Raw genomic sequence first — 22,194 nt, forward strand, 5'->3', positions numbered from 1 at the left:
AATCCTGTCGGTCAGCCGGGTATGTTCCAAAATTTTTAATCTTCACTGGCAACACCGAATTAGGTCGATAAATATTTGTGCATTTTTGATTGCCAAAATAAAAAATTCGCAAAACCAGAACTTTAAAATTTGGAATTTCGGCGCTTTCAGATTTCGGATTTCAAATCGGACATTTTCAGTCCCTGAGGATTGAATATACGATTTAATGATTTGCATTTTCAACTTCGCGCTATGAATTTCGTGTGACGGATGATTTGAGATTTGAACTTTGAAGATCTCAATCTTTTTGAACTTGGACCAATTTTGGGAATCTCGGATTTCGAGGTTAAGGATCTCTAATTTGAAAAGAAAGCGAGAATTTTGTTGTTTATTCCAGTAAACTTTAAGTGTCAAATGCGCGACCGGGTTTGACCTCGGTGTCTGTATTGTTTTTTTTCAACTAGGAACTATTGGTTTGTTCAACCGTTATGTACTCGGCAATTTTAACACACGTAAGTACTCAGCAGGATACCCGGGTACCCACCAAAATTGAATGCTTCTTACTTCTTCAATTCTTGACAGATTTTCCCGTCAAAAGATTGGATAATTTGTCTATTTTCAGTATACGTGACATAAAGAGCCATTCGTTTCCATATGGTACCTGTAAATCCGGATCTCCGGGACCAGGTTCAAGAACCAAGGCGAATTCAAACAATTGGCAATAAACCAAACAATACAGGTATCGATATTCATTAAATCACTCCAGGAGCTAACTTTTATACATTCTGAGTTCATGTGCCGAGTTGTCCATGAAATGGCCACTCTGGAGCAGGTTACCGTGGGGCCCTATATGGCCACAAGCAAGTTTATAAAATCCGAAATGGCCATACTGGATTTTAGTTTTTCAACTTAGTAATCTCAGTTCCCAGATTTAGTTTTGAAGTCAGAAATATTAAAAAGGATATTGAACGTTATCGGCAGTGGTTTTCTTTTGGTCGGTTTATTGGTAAAATATATTATATATATATATATATATATATATATATATATATATATATATATATATATATATATATATATATATATATATATATATATATATATATATATATATATATATATATATGTATAACAGGATAATTTGTTGTTTGATCTAATATATATATATATATATATATATATATATATATATATATATATATATATATATATATATATATATATATATATATATATATATATATATATATATATATATATATATATATATATATATATATATATATATATATATATATATATATATATATATATATATATGGCTTAATTGATACTATTTTTCAGTTTTTTTTTGCTACTCAATAAATTTTTTATTGAGCGTCGCAGGTTTTTTTTTCGCTCGCTGATACGTATTTCGGTCATGACTCACATAAAAATCATTTGAGATTCTGTGGACCTTTATTTGGAATCGTTTTACTGAGTATTGCACCCAATTGAAATTTGCGTCACCCCGAACCGTTCGATATCACTAAAAATGGGCAAATTAAGATCACTATATCTCGTGATTTCGACAACCTCGAATATTGCGGTCTTTAACAACGTTTTTCAGGGGGTCAACGACTTGAAGTTGGTGCAAATTTTGATTCGAAAATCGACTGCAACGCGGCTTTACTAGGTGCATATAGTTTTGAGTTTTTTGAACTTAATTTATCATGTGAATCTGACCACCTCGAAAGTTGCCGTCTCTAGCATGGTTGTTCAGGAGGACAAGCATATCTAGTGGGTTTACCGGCTGGGACTCAGCACTGGGGCACAGTGTATCGTTGTACTTATTCTGTACCAAAAACAACATCGATAACGAATTCTCTCAACAAATCAATTTAGTTGATCGAGACCGTTTGTGCACTTCAGGCGATACTGTTTAGTGTTCAAAAGGTCGCATTCAAAGTTAAATGTTCAAATGTTGGTGTGCATTATGTTTTCGGTACCGTCTGCCGGGGTGAGATTGTGCCAAGAAAGGACATGTTTTTGTTCCTTAGCTTGTAATGCACACATTTAGGCAATGAGTTTGATCCAAATCACGTCAATGCACACTTGAATGTTTAGTTAACGACTACCGCAAATATGATCAAGTTACAATAAACTATAATTTTGCTAAAATTGAATGGACTTTGGCCTAATCTCACCCTTTCTATGGAGAGAGATTGTTCCAAAAACAAAAATTTGAATTTAATACCTGTTGAATTAACAGTAGTGTATCTACGAATAATTCACATGAATAACATGATGAAACAGTAAGTATAGGGACGACCATAAACAACGTGGACTATTGAGGGGATGTAGGGGGTTGACCAGAAATTACGTTTCATATGAATTATAGAAAAATGTATGACTGGATCAAATCAATATCTGGAGTAACCAGTTATGAGAACGTGGCTCATGGACAGTCTCTAAACACATAGTGGCGTCTCCAGGTAGCTTGAAAAGGGAAAACGTTAGGACATAAAGCCTAAGAAGACTTTTTGTTTCAATTATTGTGTGTCATTGACCACTGTATATTCCATTGGAGATCTCAAAACCGCTGGATACGTCCCCACAATCCTCCTTCCTTGCTTTAAAGTCATCAGTTTATATAGAATAGGTGTACAAAATGTTTTTTTTTATTCACGCTTATTTTCCGTCGGTCTAGTTCCGCCACTGTTGTGGCCAATCACTGACGCCCAGGGAGGCGATTCCACACCCAGGACCCTAACTCACGACCCGTTTATTAACGGACCGGCGCCAACGGCTTTACTTCCTCATGCGATGGAAGGCGTGATCCCAGAGATTTTTCGCCTCAGAAAATCTCCCGGTGTCGGCTAGGATTGAATTTAGAGTGGATCACGCCACCTCACAACCATCGACACCTATGTCGGCGGTGGGATTCGAACCCAGGCGTCGAGCGTGGTTGGCGGAGACGTTACCAACTACACTAGGCCCCCGCTCATACAAAATGTTGTTACATTCCATAAGTGATATCAATCATTGTAAATTTCCATCTAACAGTTGTTAGCTTACTATTCTCAAGTATTTAGACATTATTTCAAATAATACCATAGCTAGATAACATCTCCTATGTAAACAATGCAAGTGTTCTGGTGTATACTGAAATAATTGTGTCGTGAATGTGAATTCCGCACACTGTACCGTTCATTACAGCTTGGCACAATCTCACTCCAAAAGGGCTCGAAAAGTGTGCAGTTTGGAAAAACATTATTTTCTGAGCCATCACAGGTTCATTGCATAATGTTTCCTCAACACATTGGAGACGACATCCTAACGTACCCTCTGAGCATTAAGTTGATGTAATTTCTTGATCGGGTTGGTTTGCATGGGACATTTTTTGGTAACGTTATTTACGCGTGTTTTTCAGTCTGTACTTTGAAACATCATTCAAGTAAAACAGTTCACTCATATTATCTATATTCTAACTCAAGTTATGCATAAATATATCATGTTTCATACAGTATTGAGTTTGAGGCACTAGGTTCTAGAAATCTCAAGTAATTTAACATACAAACATTTCCCGTTTTGGCTCAATCTCACCCAGTGCTGATAAAAGTCATTTTCCCCAGCAAAATTCTTCGAAAATTACAGACAATCATTTTCAATTTTCACTTCCAATGAACGCAGCATTCTTTCAGATACACTAGATTTTCGTCCGAGTAACGTGCTGTTATACTCAGATGAAATAGATCGCGCGCATCGTTCACGGTTACGGAATAAAATTTGACGACAAATCCAACCAAATGATTTTCACTTCAAAGCGAAAAAGAAAAACAAACAGTCCACTCAACCAAAATGAACCTCACCGAAACACTTTTTCACTGACACTGACCGATGCCTTGACAATCTTCGTTAACTGATAAACTGATTTTGTTGTCTTGCTTTCATCGCATGAAATATAATGAGGTGTTTTGACAGTTCACTTCCATGCAAAAAGCGGGAAGGGAGAACTCTGAAAGGATTGTAAAAAATAACGTTTATGGATGCTTTTTTTCATTTTCACTCAAGAGTGTCAACAAATATCAACCCTGATCTCACCCTTGTGGCTTAATCTCACCCCGGCAGACGATATTCTTTTTTTTAGTAAATTTGTGAGGGAGATCAAAGACTTTAAATTTATGGACAGTTTGCTTGGTGCACATAGCGGCCGAATTCTGCACAATGCTGTTCATCGGTTAGACGACTTTTTCGCGTTAATTTCGATACAACATTCTGGCTTTTCTCTGCAAGAATCTGATCACGCGAAAAGAACTGCACTTCCCTTCCCCCAAGTTCAATTATTCTCTCCCATCACAGTCCACCTAATAAATCATTCTATCACCCTACCGCATCGCCGAAGCCGGTGCCAAGTCTTCGACTTGAGCCGGTACTAGATTAATCATCTAGGGTAGGTGAGCCAGTTATGACAAGTGCACCAGTTATGGTTATATCGCATAAGCGCAATGGTACCAGTCTTGGCAATACACCATATAAACTCCATAGGCCATAACTGGTTCATGCCATAACTGGTACATTTTTTAGGTATTGCCATAACTGGTACTTCTTCTCTAATTAGCGCTAACATTGTTGTACAACCCGGTCGTTTTCTGGACTAAAGTGACCAAAATCGGTCTTCCTTGGCTACGCCTGCGAAGACCGACGCATTCAGTGTTGTGACTGGGACTGCGACTGCGATGCTCCTCGGTGGCAGGGAGATGAAGGGACGCATTCAAAGGTCCATAGGCCGCGATTATAATTTATTTATATATAAATAAATTACACATATATTTCGCATGGGTGAACCACGCGCCCCGGAATGGGTGTGTGATGGGAGGAGGAGGTGGAAGGTTGACAACCGAAGCATATTTTGTATCGCAACGCAACGCACTGGAGATGTTGTATAGTTTTAGTGTGTAGTTCGACATTTAACTGGCTGCTTTCAACTCTGGTAGGAGAGGTCTGCCTGAGGGGTAAGGGAAAAATCTCGCCTGCTCGCAGATGATCTCATTAGCGGTTAGCGTTTTGGTCCCAGCCTGGATAGTAATTTTCCTCGGCGGCGCGTTCGTCATTACACACTGTATTCGCGCTGCTGATGGATCGGCTGAGGTGACACGAATGAGAGAGAGAGAGACAGATGATGGCAGTGGTCAAAGCTCTGCGGAAGAAATATGATGACGGCAGCGAGGTCGGTGTGAAAAATGTCTGAAACAACACGCCATTTCCGTCGATACTGCATCCTAAGCGTGAGGGAAAAGAGGGGACAAAGTCGGGTTGCAAGAAGAATATTGAGCTATCTCAAGGATGATAAATCGAGACGTTTTCCACTAGTTTGAAAACTATCGTAACTTGGAGCCGGAAAACATAAAATCAATATACTTGAAAAGTTGATAACTCCAATCGCAGTGTTTTAACGGTTTGTAACAAAAATTATTGTTCCTTGTGTTCTTCAGTTTTCTCAAACTGACAGCACAGCTAAATTTATCCAGCTTATTCACTATCCTGTGTCATCGATTTTAGAAGGTGGAACTGGTCACGAGATAACTAGATACCCACAACTAATAGCTATCAAAACGAGACAAATTTACCTTCTGGTGAAGCGCTTTGACCTATAATTACACGCAACGTCGCACCGTTGGCGGGTTAGAATGTGCTCTCCCCTCGTGCCATCGTCCCTCGGATACCCCGAATTACGACACAAGATCGCGGAAATTCGTCGTGGATGAAACGAGCTTAAGACAATCGACTAATTAGCGTATGGAAAATATCAAAGGTTGAAAAATGTGTCGCCCATTCGAGTGGAATATTACGAATAGTGTGTACAGTGTATGTGTACCTAATATGCGTTCGTGAGTAAATACGGTACGGTCTCACGGTCATAAAATAAGCCTAATGAATCGTGCAATTTTCTTCCGCGCATTGTGCGCATAACCGACCGTTATGCGAAGGGGCGGTCTGCGACATTACTAAAAGGGGACGGATTACGTCAGCGGTCGGGACGAAAGCCGGGGGACGTAATTAGTCTGATATGACGACTGTTCACGTTGTCCGGTCCGGTTGGTTTGGTGTGGGGGAAGAGATACTCGCGTTCTTTTTGTTTTTCAACGCTACTGCCGGCTGGCCTTCGTGTCCACGGTGGTGCTCGCGGTGTAGCCGCGACATAGAGTGACCCATCCCTGACTGTTTGTTATGTACGTACCGGTACGTAACATACATGCAGTACTACGCCGCGCTGTGATGCGGTTTGAATTGTAACAAAAGCGTGTCACTAACGAAGCCGGTTGTCAACGACAAATGGTTCCGCTGAATAATGCACAACCGTAATGAATATGTGCGTCCGCCGCGGAGGCCTGGGCGGTGGATTTTTCTAAAGGAGAGTGACGTGTACCGATCGAGCCCTGTGAGCAGCAGATCGGCAGGCTGCTGCTACCGGCGCTCAGGTTTTTGTTTGGTGAGTCGATGGAACGATAATTGGCCGTGAATGGCATGCAAGTGTAACAAATCCGGTAATTGCTGACGGGTTGTTCGGTATTTTTGTTTGGCGGAATTTGTTGATGGTGATAGCTTTGGTGCTGGTTGCGAAGCGGGTGCAGTTAATTTTGGTGGTTCTGTTCGCTGGTTTGTCTATTTACAGACTTGCAGGATATGGTTTGGTGGATGCTGTCGAAAATGAACATAACACATAAAAAGCGGTTTGATGTTTAAAAGAAAAGAACTTGTTGTATTTAACTGAATCGTACGCCGTCTTAGAGTCTATAAAAAGATGATAAATCTACAAGTTGGATTTTCTGAAATTGTAAAAAAATCTAACAGATTACTGAAAAATTACGTAATACGATCTGGCGTTGTGTTGAGATTGTCCATACATCTGGGAAGTAATTAATTTAATCAATCATTAGTAAAATATTCTTTGCATTTTAACCTAGAGACGAGCGAAACAAACTCTAGTCCTTTTGCACGATTCACAGTTGAATGCAATTTGTTCACCCCTGAAATAGGCCTTTTTATTGATCCCGTTCGATGTGCCAAATGTTTGCCATTGCCCATGGTCACCTCGACTGTGTGCATGCAACTCGATGTAGATGCAGCTACACCGGCGTTGTAGACGAACATTAATTCCTCTACTTAAAGGCTCGACTACAAGCAACCTCTTCCTTGTTACCAGCAGCCACTTCGAAAGGTGAAGGCACACATATTTAAAAATTGTCAGCATTAGACCGCTTTTCCTGGTATACCTTCCGTCCCGGTCGGCAGCCAAGGCCCAGTCGAGCGACGAATTTTCTCTTTGGTCTTTTCGGCTTTGCTGGATGCAGTTTTTGCGCCTTCGCCTGGTTTGAGTTGCTGGCTGGCGAATGTGTGCATCATAAAAAAGTGTCAGCAGTACGACAGCTAAGGAAATGTGCTGCTCGCAGACACAACCACCGCCGTCGTGTGTACACATTGGCTGACAGAGGTGGAATTTTTGCGAGGAATGCCGGCTGGGGGAGAACTGAAACTTCGGAGACGGAATCCTGGCTGGGAAGACTAAGTCCTATATCGCGCTTGTGTACGGAAAGCCTCTTTAGACGGATTGGTTCGGCGGGCAACGACAGGCAACAGACGAGTGAGCTGAATAATACCGAAGGATCCTACGGCGATGGCAAAAATGTTGACATTAGGAAGTGGGAAAACAGCCAAGAAAAAAGCAAAAGTAAAACTAGTCGGCCTGGGTGGTGTAGACTGGCTGGGGAAGGGCAAATTTTCAAGCGGATTGAGGAAATATGTCAAGCCAAAGGTACAAGTCAAGTCAGACAGCAGTCACCCTCTTTCCCCATACTCCTGGCCGGGCTATCAGCACGTTTCGTTGGTATATTTTTGCACTTTGTTGTTGTGTACGGGATTCTTATTAAAGCTGCATTGGAATATGTTCTATTTCTGTGACTTTCCCGTCCTGACAGCGAGATGAATGGACCGGAGGAAGAGAACGTAAAATGTGCAGTTTTAGTGGAGTAAAGTTGTCATTCAGCAAGCAAATTAGTGTTAGTTGCTCGAATTTTTTACCCTAGTATTTTCTGTCGTCGTTTGGGGAATTAAGACAAACAAACATTGTTCTGCTAAACAGTCACTCTCCAAATGTGATGAATGGAGCGATCATTCCGGGTTTTATTTTTGAAACATCACCGGAAGACAGACAAATGAGTAGTGTTGAAGAAAATCTGCAACTAATTTGTCCCACCACTTACGTATAATCTGCGATTGTCCCGTAGAACAAAATCGAACAATGCGGTAAAATTTTTCAACCGATTGTACAGCTTGCCACCAATTACCACTTCATATCCCGACAACGATAAATACAGCTCGGGTTGGAGTTTGATGGTTGAATAATTTCACACATATGTTGGGCTGGGTCCTGTTAGTTAGAAGCGAATGACATGTGTTTCGTATGTTTCTCATAACCTGATGTGCGAGTCGAGTCGAGTCGAGTCGAGTGCCACTAGCGGCAGACATGACAAACATACGGGAAGTCAATCTTACTACCAACTGCAATAATGTGCTCCATTTAGTCAGCATGTCTTCGAACAATCATAAACGTCAAAATAAAGAAATCATTTATCACAGTGAAACTAGAAAATAGCGAGGTAGAGATTTATCGTATTACATTACAACCAGATGTTGCTGGTTAGTGGATTTTATTCGATTAGTAACTGCATTGGTGTTGAGTTTGTGTGTTTCCCGGTTAGCAAAATACAAGTTCGCAGCAGTTACAATGTGAACAGCTCCAAAATTCTAGCAACTCAATAGGATTTCACTTAGGCCTCGATTGGTAATATCGCCCGAAGAAACGGCTGATCCACTTTATTTTCCTGTACCTATTTTACCTAAATTAATACCACTCTAAATAAGCCACACCGTAATTTCCTTCTTCGATGAACCTTTTTCTCAGTCTTAACTTTTTTTTTCCTCTATATCCGTTTTGACAATTCGCTCTCTAAACGATGCCACCTGGGCACGGCCAGTGCGACCAGAACATTTCTCGGCCCGTAACCCTGTTCCGGAGTTCGCTTCCGGTACAGAGTTACCTTCACAGATCTCCATCACAGCCAGTTTCGCCGCAGCTCGCTTGAATCTTCGAACCCAAGCTTGCCGGTTCATTCCATCTCCGGACACGATAGGCGCTTCCACCACTCCACGAGCCCAACACTTCCCGTTGTCTCCATCTACGACGTACACCAGATCTCCAGCTTACAGCGGCCTGGTTTTACCGAACCACTTGGTTCTCGGATTCAGCGATGGAACGTACTCTTTAATCAAACGTTCCCAAATCACGCTAGCCCAGCTGCCACGAACGCTGATATGCGTTCCTAAGGGCTACGGCAGGATGCGGTGTCCGTAAACTTCCACAAGGTTGATTCGGTGAAGGAAATGGTTCGGGGTGAGTGCCTCTGCTTCGTCTGATTGCTGCGATACATAGGTGAGCGGCCGTGAGTTTACTATATCCTCCTCCTCGATAATCGCAGTTTGCAGAATCTCATAGGTGAGTCGCCTTCCATCGTCTAGAGCGACCAACACGTTCTTGGACTGTTCTCTTCGTCAGATACACTGCGTTAACGAGAACTTTCCGGAGCTCTGCTTTTGAGGCGGTAGCAAAACCGAAGACGTCTTCAACCGGCTCTGCTTCATCTGCATTACGCTCGCCTAGTGCCTCCAAAAACTTCACCGAATTCGACACCCAGTTGCGTATGTGGAAACCACCACATGAGTGGATGTATCTCACCTCCTGAGCTCTCTGGATCGCCTGCTCAACAGTGTCTATGCTGTCGTAGTAGTCGTCTACGTAGTGCTTTCTAATAATCGTCATCGAAGCTTCCGGAAACTCCCCCGCGAATTCATCAGCATTCCAGTTCTTGACGAACTGCGCAGAATACGGAGAACATGTAGCACCGGAAGTGTTTACTTGCGTACACTTGTGGTGCGCCGGTTTCATCAGTTTCCAATAAAACTCGAAGTGCTTCTTTACCCAGGTTTTGAATTTTCATCTGGTGTAACATTACCTGGATGTCCCTTCCGAACGCCACCGGACGTTCCCGGAAACCGCAGACGACTCTCGGGAGCGGCACCAACATATCTGGCCCCTTCAATAGCTCTGAGCTAAGCGATACGCCTTTAACCCAAGCAGCTACATCCCAAAGCAGACGCACTTTGTCGAGCTTCCTTCACTGGAACTCCAGTCAGGTGTTGGAACAGCTTCGCTACTTCCGCAACTCGTACATTCTGCTTTAGGAGCTGTAGTTTCAACACCGTTCTAGTGTTATGCAGCGGAAACTTCTCCCGAGATCCCTTTTCCGATATCATTAGCTCCGCCTTTCTCGAATCGGTTCATGTGATGATCGGGAGCTCCAAATTGCCCTCTGCTCTCAGCCGCTTGGCGACCTCTTCATCCACCAGAGTAGCGGCCAAAAACGCCACAGTATCGTACTGCCGATTGCCCACGTGAAGCGTCACTTGCATCGTGCGAATCTTCGGCAGAAAAATCAGTGTCCTTTACTACGTCGCACTCTGCTTTCTGCAATTGGACCGATTCTTCCACAGATGCGATAACTTTTGAATTTTATATAGATTGAACATGTGGTTCAAAAGTTATGAAAAGAAACGTCTTCTGAAGACTGTTTAATTTCACTCATGTTTCTCAGAGATGGCTGGACCTAGTTACCCCATAAGACCCTATTGATTATTTTGCAATCGGACTATTACTTTGCCTGTTATGTTTAAAAATGTAAAATCTAGCTAAGAAAAGAAACATATTCCGAAGAATACATAAACTCACTCACTTTTCTCAGAGATGGCTAAACCGATTTTCACGTCGCACTCTGCTTTCTGCAATTGGACCGATTCTTCCACACGATGCAGCAGCGGATGATGATTTCCCTGACAGCTCCGGATCGGACATCCGATCTTCGAAAAACATCGCCCGTTACCGTGCTTGTTCAGGCAGAGTTCACACAGTTTCTGCCTGCCGATCTCTCTTAACCGCTCAGCAACGTTTCAATTCTTCGCAGAACTTGATGAGAACTTGAACGAACCCAATCCAGCTTATAGCTCGGAGGCAGCTTGTCTACTAGCTCCTGCACCAACATCGGGTTGTTCAGGTGGTCGTTTAGATGAGCGGCCTCCAAATGGTCGCACAACTGCTTCACCGTGATCCCAAAGTGTATGAAGAACTCCAAACGGTTCGCTTTTCCCGCCAGCAATGTCTTAAGCAGCTTCTCCGGTTTGCCGAACAGTTTCGAAGATCCATGATTACATCCGGAAGCGGATCCGGCATCACAAACCGACTCCCTACGGCTTCCAGCACGCGTCCCATCAGACAGTCTTGAAGCCGCTTCAGGTTTTCGAGATTCTAGAATCCGAAGGCGAGAACTCAAAACTGCTGATGAACGGTGACCTCTGGTTCTCCTCGGAACTTACTTCCTCCTGAACATCAAACTTGTGCTGGGCAATGAAGAACAGTATCCCCTGAAACTGCCCTTAATCCGCCTTGACGTAAGTCTCACCATCCATGATGAGGCAATGCGGGCCTGTGACTTTCACACCGTATTTTGCCGATCGTCACAATTTGAAGCCTTCTGCACTTTGTACGCATTCAAACCCTCCCGGTCCTTGGCTCTCTGAACGAAAAACTTGACAGATTCATTTTTTAACCACATTCATGTCTGCGTGTTGAGACAAAACTCAAAAATAAAAATTTCTTTTTTCATGTCTGATTTTATTTTGTACCTGTTTGTAGTAGACATGATATCGATTGGTAATACGAAATATTTTTCCATAGTAAGCTGGGTGAATTTCACAGTCAATATAATAATAATTTAACCAATCGCGTGCTCTCAATAATGCAATTCAAGCACAGATGACGTACGATGATAAAATGTTAGATAATCGAACTCTCAGTGGGAGAGGAGCCTCTAGAGGACAGAAAATGAAAAATTTCCTCGCTATTTTTAACCGCAGTGTTTTGGCAAGTGGTAACTATTTTAAATAAATGATTCCGGGGCGCTAAGAAGCGCCTTTGGTATCGTCACAATAGCAACACCCGGCGAGTGTATTAATTTCCTGGTCATTGTAAGTTGTCATTTGCAAGAATGATTCTCGTTTCCTTGTTATTTCTAGTGGTATATTTCTTATATTTTAATTATCAAACGATTTTCCTGAGTGGGATTTACTAGGTAGGAAAATTCAGTTTTGCTTCGTAGACGTGTTTGTAATTTATAGTTGGCAGAAGGGATGACATAGCTTATTTGGAGCGTGTATTCCCGGACGAACACATACGATTCGCATAGATTGTACATGGCTCTAGGAATCTTGAAATAACAATCGTGAGTGGGAATCCTCCGGATCGTGTTTGCGATTTCTTTCACGATTCCGTCACCGAGTTATAGGTATCCTGGGAATGGATTCTCTGCGTGTCAGTAAGGGTTTCATGAGAGCTGTAGTTTTTTCGAACACAGCGTGCTTGGCGAGCTCTCCAGGTAACATCGGAAGTCTGAACTTCACTAGCACAGCGCTCCTCAAGATAACTTTTCTTCTTCTCATTGTCACTTTTGGTAATGGTTTTCAGTGATTTTTCGATATGCTCCTTTTCTCGTCCTTTTTTTTAAATTCTCTCATTCTATCATCTACGTTGCACCGCATGATTGTGGCGTAAGTTTTTGCGAAGGTATTTAAGATAATCACACGGGTTTTTTCATCATACAGAAAGCAGTTTTGTTCATCGTCACAACGCTATTCTGTTCAACCGAATTTGTCTGCTCGTGGCAGTGCAAAATATCTATAGAAATATTTTCGAGAAATTTTTTCTCTAAAAAGTTGTTACAGGTCTAATTTTTACATCTTTGTAGGTCAAAAAAAAATGTTCTATAATGTAATAGCTCCGTTATTTTCAAGCAATTCTGTAAGGAAAAGTTTGTCTCTATCTTTTAAAATAACCGATGTAGATTGAAAAAAAAAACATTTTTTGCTCCAATTTTTCTATTTCAATTTTCACATTAAAACTGTATTTAGGGTTTGCAACATTCCCGTGAATCGATTTCCCGGGAAACTCTCAATTCGCATGAAAAACAAAAAACAAATAAAACACAAAACCTATTCTAGTTAACATCATCGTGATCGATCTTGTAGCATATATTTGCAGGAGAGGAGAATTAAGGGTCTTCATGTCGTCAAACAATCGCTTCAGATCCGCTGACAATTTTCCGGTAAACTCAAAAATGTTATTTCCTTCTGTAAAAATTTGCTCAAGTCTGCTGAATCATCGCTGATGTTAGATTTCTAGAATACTTTCAAATCACCGATTACAGCTTTTGCTACACTTAATCGAAAACTGGTGTCCAATTCTTTCAGTTTGTTGAAGAGAAAACTGAGTGTTAGGCAGGCATTGGACGCGGAAAATATTTGCTATATTCGGTACGGATTTTTTGGGCAAACTATGTTTTACACTACAGTAAATCTTTACTGTTTACTTAAGCGGTAGCAAACCTATTCGCTATTTTTGTCATAATATATTTGCTATGCCATCGTGATATTTTTAAATAAACTGCGTCGCAAATCTAGTTTTCTAGTTTTATTGAGGTGAAACGGGATTGTGGTCTTTCCCTATACAATTTTGAGGTTAGAGTTCTCTTTACTTTTGTTGTTTGAGCGTAAAAAATTCGGCTTCCACTAGATAAACAGCACTCAAATTGCTACTTCAGGCATGCAACAGTTGTGAAAACAATTGATCATAGTTTCATGTACGTAGTTTTCTTGAATCAAGTAAAAATTAGATTGCAAAATTCGAGTTGATCGCGACCCCGTCCCGTTTCACCTTAAATTATTTATTTCAGGTCGCACTAGTTTGATGTATTTAATTTTATTGCAATATTGCATAAGAAACTATAGTGAATCTTGCAAAATTTTTCACGGGAGCCGGGAATCCCGACAAAAGCTATTTCCCGGGAAATCGTTCCCGGGATTGCAAACCCCAACTGAATTTGAGCGACGAAAAAATACGGGTTTGATTAACTTCGATTCATCCCTGCAATTTTGAGCACAATTGAATCAGTTTGCGTGACCAGTTCCAAAACAGAGTGACCGTAAAAAACGGCTTTTTTGCACTGTATTCTTTTTTCAAAAATTCATCACTTTGGAACCAGTTGATAGATTTTTTTGATTTTTTCTGCTCAAATTCAAGGTAGTTATTCCTAGTTTTAGGTTTAATTACCGTTGAAATTAAAACTGTGATATATTCATATAAAATCACTACAAAAATTGTAATAATTTTAAACATTTTGCATATGATCGCGTACGATAGTACCCGTTGTTCAATCCAACAGCAGCAAACGAACACAAAGACGGAACGCTGATAGAAAATAAAACAATGGCTGCTGTGGGTAGCACGACCAGCCGCCAAATATATAAAATTATTACAATTTTTTTATGTTTTAAAATTTACTCAAATATAAAAAATAATATATTTTTGAAAATATCACCATATTGGAGTCAAATGTGCCCTTGAAATTAAAACCATGTCATATTTTTTTTTGTGTTTGTCCAAAAAAGAACGAGAACGAAGAAAAAGCCATAGTATTTAATGAAAAATGTTTGGGATATTCCTGATGTCAGCAATTATTTTTTTTTTAAAAATCCTAGAAGGCAGACAGATTTATTGTGAAAATTAGAATAAAAAAAGAGCGGAAAATGTGTTTTTCCAACTAAATCGTCTTTCAAAGATAGAGGAAATTTTTTTCTTCAAAGTTGCCTAAAATTAACGGGGCTATAACACTGTGGAATACCTTTTTCTTTTATGTACAAAGATAAAAATGTCAGATCCTTGATTTTTTGGAAAATTTGAATCGCTCCAATTTTACATAATTTTTCAATAAGTGCTTTATTATATGAACAATTCTTGGTGAAACTAGGCCACATAGTTGTTAGAAATATAGCGAAATTGATAATGCAATTTTCGTTCGATCGAATTTGTTGACCCCTCGGTCATCAAGGAGTGAAATAGTTTCTAGAAAAGCAAGAAATTTTAGCAATTCTTTATGTTCTATTTGAGCTTTATCTTTAAAATTCGTTATGGAACCTACTACAAGTAGCACATTTCTGTTAAAAAGAATGATTTGGCTTTCATATGAAGTAATTAGTATTTTGGCCGCCGTATTTCATTGGGCGCCATCTTGGATTATATCAGAAAATTGCGGTTTTGACCCTGTTCACTACTACCGATTTTCTATTTGAGACTAGCATGGAAAGCTGAGAAAAAATGCAATAAGATGCAATGAAAAAACTAGGTGAGCATCAGTTTTGAACCAATTTTATGAATGAAGTTTTAAAAAAATCAATTCATTCCGCATAATCAACGTAGGGTAATCGCTCCATTATTCATCTCAACAGCTTGGTGCACCTATATTCATCTTATTTCTCTCATTTGTCCAACTTACCGTCAAATTTCTACAAATATTTGAAAGCAAATCTATTTGCTTCTCGATTTTCTCAAGTGGCAGAACGTTTTATGTTGAAAATATGGTAAAATTCAACGATAAATTGATCAAAAAGGCGTGATCAGATGAATATAGGTACTGAGATGAATATAGGAGCGGTTACCCTAGTAGCCATACGTAAAAAATTTTCCTTCCAGTGTTATGTTTTGAAACGCGATAAAGCCTCAATATGTGAAAAGAGCGGAGATAAAATTCACCGCGTTTTTCTTCTCCGGCATGAGCGCTACGTGTAACAGTTTATTGCACCAGACCTCTTTCTCCCGCTTTGTGCTAGGTTTCTGCCGCTTGCAGAAAAAAAAAAGCCTCACTTGCTGCTTACACCACAGTCGAATGAAGCAAGAAATCATTATAGTGAGAATATACAGAAGTACACCGCAGTGCGCACAAATCAGATAATACAACAGAGTCAACATAATTTTTATTGTAGAAAGATGTGGTGCGGAGTGGCGCTTGGACTTTTTTTCAGCTTCGAGATGCAAAGCAAACGTGACCCAAAATGCAGTATACTTTCCTACCCAGATGCTCCCTTCATTTGATTTATGCTAAAAAAATGCCCATTTGTGTGAGAAAACTCACCTTAGTTTGGATTCTCTAAGGAGAGATATTTTAGACTCCACCACGGAGTTTTTTTTCGCATGCTCCTCAGATACACACGAGTCGCTTTGCTAACCGCAGTGTAAGAGCAGTTGTATCCACAGTGAAAAACATTCTCCTGCACGCTAGTGTTTCTCTGACGAGAAATGACAAGCCTGGCATGAACGCCCTTGTACTGTGCTAGCTTTGTTTTGACTGCTCACTTCAAGTGGAAAGGAATGTTTTTTGATATACACTAAGGTCGCTTTTTACGCGGTTTTTTTTACGCGGCTTTTTTTACGCTGATTCCGGAATTTACGCGGTTTTTTTTACGCGGATTCCGGAATTTACGCGGCTTTTTTTACGCGGTTTTTTTTTTACGCGGCACGTATCCCCCGCGTAAAAAGCGACTTTAGTGTATATGTTTAGAGATAAGCTTTAATGAGAGCACTTGTAGAGAAATTACATTAACACTTCAACGTAACTGATGAGTGCCCGTTTTAACATTGAATTACGTCTTACGACAATACTCTGACAGAGAGTGTAAATTGAAAATTTTAATATTGAGTGCTGGTCTCAAGGTACGATGCTGGCCTAACAAGCCAGTCGTCGTAGGTTCGAGTCTCGGCTTGGGAGAGACTGTTAGTGTCAGTAGGATCGTAGCGCTAGCCCCGCAATTGTCCTGTACACTCAACAGTTGGCTGCGAAGTCTGTGTATAATAAACAGAAGGTCGAGTTCCGATACGGAATGTAGCTTTGCTTTTTTAATATTGAGAGTGTACGAAAATTGTACAATCGATTGCAAAATTAGTTACACGTCTACCGAAATGCGGAAAATTTTGATATTTTGATGTTAACTATTGTAAAAATATAGAGAAATGTAGTGCCTTATTTTGAATGAAGATTTAGATCCATCAGAGCTGAGAACATTGCTAAATGCCGTGCAATAGGAATTTCCAAAATCGAGGTAATACCGTGAGGCTGGAAACCGATCCCAGACGCCATATTGGCATTAAAAATGATGACTTCCGGTTTTAGAAAAACTGCACAAAATGGCCCGAAACTGAAACCAATCATGAACTCCAGCAAACGAGAGAAATGAAAGAGAATAATTACTGGAATTTACCATTTCAGACCATTGAATTGATTACCTCAAATCCTAACCCAGGCATTTCCAGATCTTTTGCTCGGCGAAGCACATTTTCAAGCCAAAATATTGGGCGCAGTAACTGCTTTTTTATTTGAGGAACTTTTTCTTGTTGATTTAAAAATGCAGGTGTTTAATCGCCGTGGTGGACTCGCAGAAGCTCAACGGAGCACGATTTGGGAACCTCTGCTAGGTTGCAAGATATATATTGACATAAGATAGGCTCTCGTAATTCTGCGTTAACCTTGCGGTCATGTCTCATATACAACCTATTCAACTGTTTTAAACTGAAGAGTAACATTCTGAAAAAGTGCATTATTTAGGCTTACACTTTATTTTAAATTCACCAACCCTTTTTTCGATTAAATTTTCGAGTATTTTCGGATCATTCTGTTTGGAAGATTTTGTTATCAGCGACGTTAAACGTTAAAGATAACAAATAAATTGATTTAAACAGACAAACACATAGTGTTAGTCAAAATTAGGATAAACACAATCTTCAACCCCCGAGTAGTGTCCACGCTAACTCATTTTGTAGCCTTTCCTCCCCCGGCGCCGAAAGATGACGAAGCGTGAGATTGGCCTACAATACAAATTATGCACAAGCTCTGCTCCGGCTGCCGCAGTCAGAAAGTAAAGCTCACATAGTGCAGTATTACGGAAGGCAATGAAAATAATTCTGCTCCTGCTTAACCTCGCTTATCACGCTCACGAAGTGCACTCCTGGAAGTCGAGTGTTGAGCCGTAAAAACTTGCTCATTTCCCACCCTCACGTAGATAGACGACTTTCCTGCAACAGGGCAAGCAAAAGTCGTGCGAAAGTGCCAGCGGATGGGGCTGGTTGTTTCTGGTCGCACCCATGGTATGCAGTTCCGTTTTGGCGTTACGGTTCTCCAGCGATGATGGTGACGACACTCGTCGTCACTGTTGGTCGGGGCGGCGTCGAGCTCACCGGACGACAAATCCTTCCGTGACGTGTGCAGTAGACAAAACGCGCGCTTCGGTCCGGCCAACCAGGACAACGTCTCATCATTTATATCATGCACACGTTTCAGCAATACATAACATGATCGTTTATAATTCATAAATGAAATTGTAGACACACACTGTCGTTCGTCGTCCATACGGAGTGGCTCTCTAGAGCACAGGATGCAGTGTCATTTCCTACGGGAGTCCAAGCCAGGAAAAAAGTCGGGCAAAAAGAAACCTAGTACTTTTGTTCGGCTTGTTGTACATTATTCCAGTGACAGAAAAATGTTGATGTTGCCAATTCTACCGTTTTATTGCCCTTCTCTAATTGAGAACAACACCATTCAAAAGTTAAAACTCCTGACATCACTGGCTATCCGTGCGTTGCGTCGTCTCGCTGCAGCCAAAGGATTTAGGAGACAGCTGTGTTTACTTCAATGTTTGGAATACATTAAAGTGGGTGTCACCACTAGAGGCAGCCTCAGCAGCTGGAAAAGCAGACTTTTTCTCGCTTTCATACACGCGGACAAACACAGCCTCCCAGTTTGTCCAGCTTTTTAATGAATTTTTATTGAAAAGAAAAGCGCTAGTGCTCTGCAGTATCACCGTCTGCCGCATATACATATTCATAAATGACAAGACCGGCAACACGCGTAATTAGACCGACTGCACACCGGACCCGGGACCAGACTAAAGCGAGACTAATTTGTGCCCTGCAGGGGGTCGATACCGAGAGACACTCCCTCCGAAGCAAGACTAAGACGATAGTATATTCTAATCCATTTTCTTTTTGCTCTGCTTTTTTTCCCAGAAAAATGTTCATCGGAGGACTAAGTTGGCAGACAAGTCCAGGTAAGTTCGATGCTAGCGACATTCTGACGACACGATGTGTACCCAAATTAGAGCGGATTCTTGGCTTTAGGTTTTTAATACTTCTAGGTTGTTTGTTTCATGATTATGACTTTTTTGTAAAAGTAGTTTTTAATAGCCTTCATTTTAACTGAACAGGTCCTTTAACTCAATTTCACAATACGCGCGATTTGTTGAGTTAGTTGAAACAATTGAACTCTCTTGGGAGCATCTTAACAGTCGGTAAATCCTTTCCAGAAATATCGCCCAGGCCAGCCTCCCTATAAGCTGTGAGGGCTCAATTTTAAATTCAATAACATCTCCCGCCGCAAACTGCCAAATCCAACCCGAACGGACAAAACTTAACAGCAAACTTTCCAGTTCAACGTTCCCCATATTATTCCGTTCAGGTTCCCTGACGATCTGGTCGGAGTTTTACTACCCGGAGGACACGTTCTGGCAATGTCACGCCCACGCACGTTTGGCTGCTAAACTTTGTAAACAATAAATCAGAGGCCCATCATTTCCGACTGGTGTTGAGCGCGGGATTGACTACATTTAGCAGAGCAATCCCTCATTTGTAGGATCGTTTCGGATCGAAGCGTTACACAGGTGCGGATGCCTGTTGCGTGTGGCGAAGGAGGAGAAGGAGGTGGAGAAGGGTAACTGTTTCCGGGTGAATGCATTGCGTACACCATCGGTACGGACTTCCGAACACGGTAGTGCTTGCAGTACTTATGCTATGGAATGATGCGTGTTCTCTCCCTCTGTTTGCTGGTAGATTTATTATCAAATATTTTCACAGTGATTTTGCAGCCGGCATCAGGTCGACAATGTTTGATGATAGCACCGCTCCTGTCTACTGGTACTGAAGCCCCTCTAAAGTCAGCCCCTTTCCGATGATTAATTGGAATCGTACCGCACACAGCTGATAATACTATTTGACTACGTTTTAATCAGCAGGATTGCTTTTTCGAATGCTCGACACGTTCGGGTGCGAGCTTTTGTGTGTCGTTTTCGAATTGAGCAACGGGGATGCTGTGGAACAGCGATCCGCAACGATATTTTCTCGCACCATAATGATAATAATAATCACCATTAACGTCAAACAGTCGAGACGCATCAGTTCTGGCTTTCTTCACGTGTTGCGGATTTCACCAGAAAGCTTCCTTGTTCCGCTAGAGCGGCTTTCTTCCGTGTGCTCTGGGCTAAAGGAGTAACACGTAGCAGCTTCAAGTCATGATTACACGTACGTTCTGTGTGGTTGATGGTTTTCCGGAGAGCAAGACTCATCCCCGAATTTTATTTTCTGCGTTGCATAATTTAAAGTAAAGAAAGAGTGGCTAGATTAGCCAATTTGAATGTCTGGAACATAAGCTAATTGATACATTAGAATGTTAAATTCTGTCATTCGGGACACACTTTCTGGAGAAAATGGGTACGACTTTTTCCTTAGTTGTTTGGGTTTTATATAAATTGCGTGAATATCATTCGGAGAGAAGGTAATACAAATTAACAGCAGCTCATGTAAATTCATAACTTTTTACGACGCATTACACAGTCAAAGGATACGCACCATTTTATTTCAAGCGGTTGGAATACTTTATACGAATTTGTATTAGCTCTGCCAAACTTTACAAACAAGTGTTTTTAAATTCATATTGTTATGTAGGATTCTACAACACAATTCTTTTAATCTTTCGAGTTACAGTCGTGTTTTTAGGGTTTATTGTTATGATGAAATTGATCAATTACTAATTTTGTGACTTAGTTTCAAATCTTGAAAATCGAAGGACAGAAACAAAATTAAAAGGCAATGAAAAAATAGGTTCCTTTTTAAGCTGAAAAAGATTTCGAATTAGAAGCTTGTTTCTAATTTAGCGTTCGATTGCTTTAAAAGAAGACAAAAACGGTGAAAATAACCAGGGGAACTATTCCATTATTCATCTCAGCCCATATTTTCATCAACATGAAAACACTATTGAAAACAGGAAAAAAAACGAATATTTTACCTTTACTTATCTACTGGAATGGATTCCTAATAGTTCACTTTAGATTCCTCGTACTTAACTCACTTAAAAGCACTAAATTTGATGTTATAGTCGGGGATCTGCACTCGAAAACTCATTTAATTCAATCACCTAGAATACTGTAATCTTCAAAATGTTCACTTTAGATTTCCAAAAACAAGCTTTAATTTGCAGAGATACATGAAATGAATCTCTGCAAATCCTAAAATCTGTTTTCACTGCCTTGAAGATAATCACTAGTTGCCAAATCAGTTTCTGTTATAACGAAAAAATCATACTGAAAATGTTGCATTATTCCGACATAATTGACATAATCCGACAGCACTGCAGTGGTTACCTAAGTTACCAATTTTGCACGTAAACAACTACAGCGGATAAATAGGTAACCAACTACGACAGTTTGCGGCTTCGTTCATTCATAAAAGTGTGATTTATTCATGATTAACAGTGTGACGAATATGGGAGCATCGTGAGATGAATAATTGAGCAGTGATTTAAGTTTTGAGATGGATATGAAAGCGTTGTGAAAAATGGTGTGTTTTTTTAATTTCAGGATAAATCTAGCCACACCCAACAGAAACGAGGAAGATTTTATTACTCTATTGCAACTTTTTATTACGTTTTGTGTACTACGACCCGCATTAAGTTTACCGAATTTCCAATGCTGAGCGATTTCATGAGAGCATGTTAGCGTATTTTGTTTATTTGTCCAATGATTTCTTGAAAATTTGGAGTTTAATCCGTGCGTTCTTCGTGAACATCGGCTTAATTAGATGAATAATGGAACAATTACCCTACAAAGCAAAGCAGCAAAGCCTTGATGCAACAGTCTGATTCCGATTATTATGCACAGACTTCGCAGCCTATTGTTTAGTGTAAAGGACAATTGCGGGGCTAGACGCTACCTACCATCCCACTGGCACTAGCAGTCTCTCTCGAACCAAGACTCGAGCCAACGACGACTGGCTTGTTAGGCCACCATCGTACCTCGAGACCAACTGGGAGATGAAAATAACTACAAATTCAACCTGAAAATTGCCAAGTTGTCATTTGAACGAAAAATATAGTCAAAATGGAATTCAAATCATATCAGACCGAAGCAGAGTACAGA

At 40.6% G+C, this 22,194-nt stretch overlaps 1 protein-coding gene across 2 annotated transcripts in view; it reads left to right on the forward strand.

The window, feature by feature from the left end:
• Window positions 1–22,194, forward strand: part of LOC129726076 (RNA-binding protein Musashi homolog Rbp6) — a 1,668,991-nt gene that overhangs the window by 168,571 nt on the left and 1,478,226 nt on the right. For both annotated transcript variants that reach the window (XM_055682685.1, XM_055682686.1), the window contains exon 2: window positions 19,016–19,056. In XM_055682685.1, coding sequence (XP_055538660.1) covers window positions 19,016–19,056 — 41 coding nt within the window. The remainder of the gene's footprint in view (window positions 1–19,015; window positions 19,057–22,194) is intronic.

Source organism: Wyeomyia smithii, chromosome 2, assembly GCF_029784165.1.
Source record: "Wyeomyia smithii strain HCP4-BCI-WySm-NY-G18 chromosome 2, ASM2978416v1, whole genome shotgun sequence".
NCBI lineage: Eukaryota > Metazoa > Arthropoda > Insecta > Diptera > Culicidae > Wyeomyia > Wyeomyia smithii.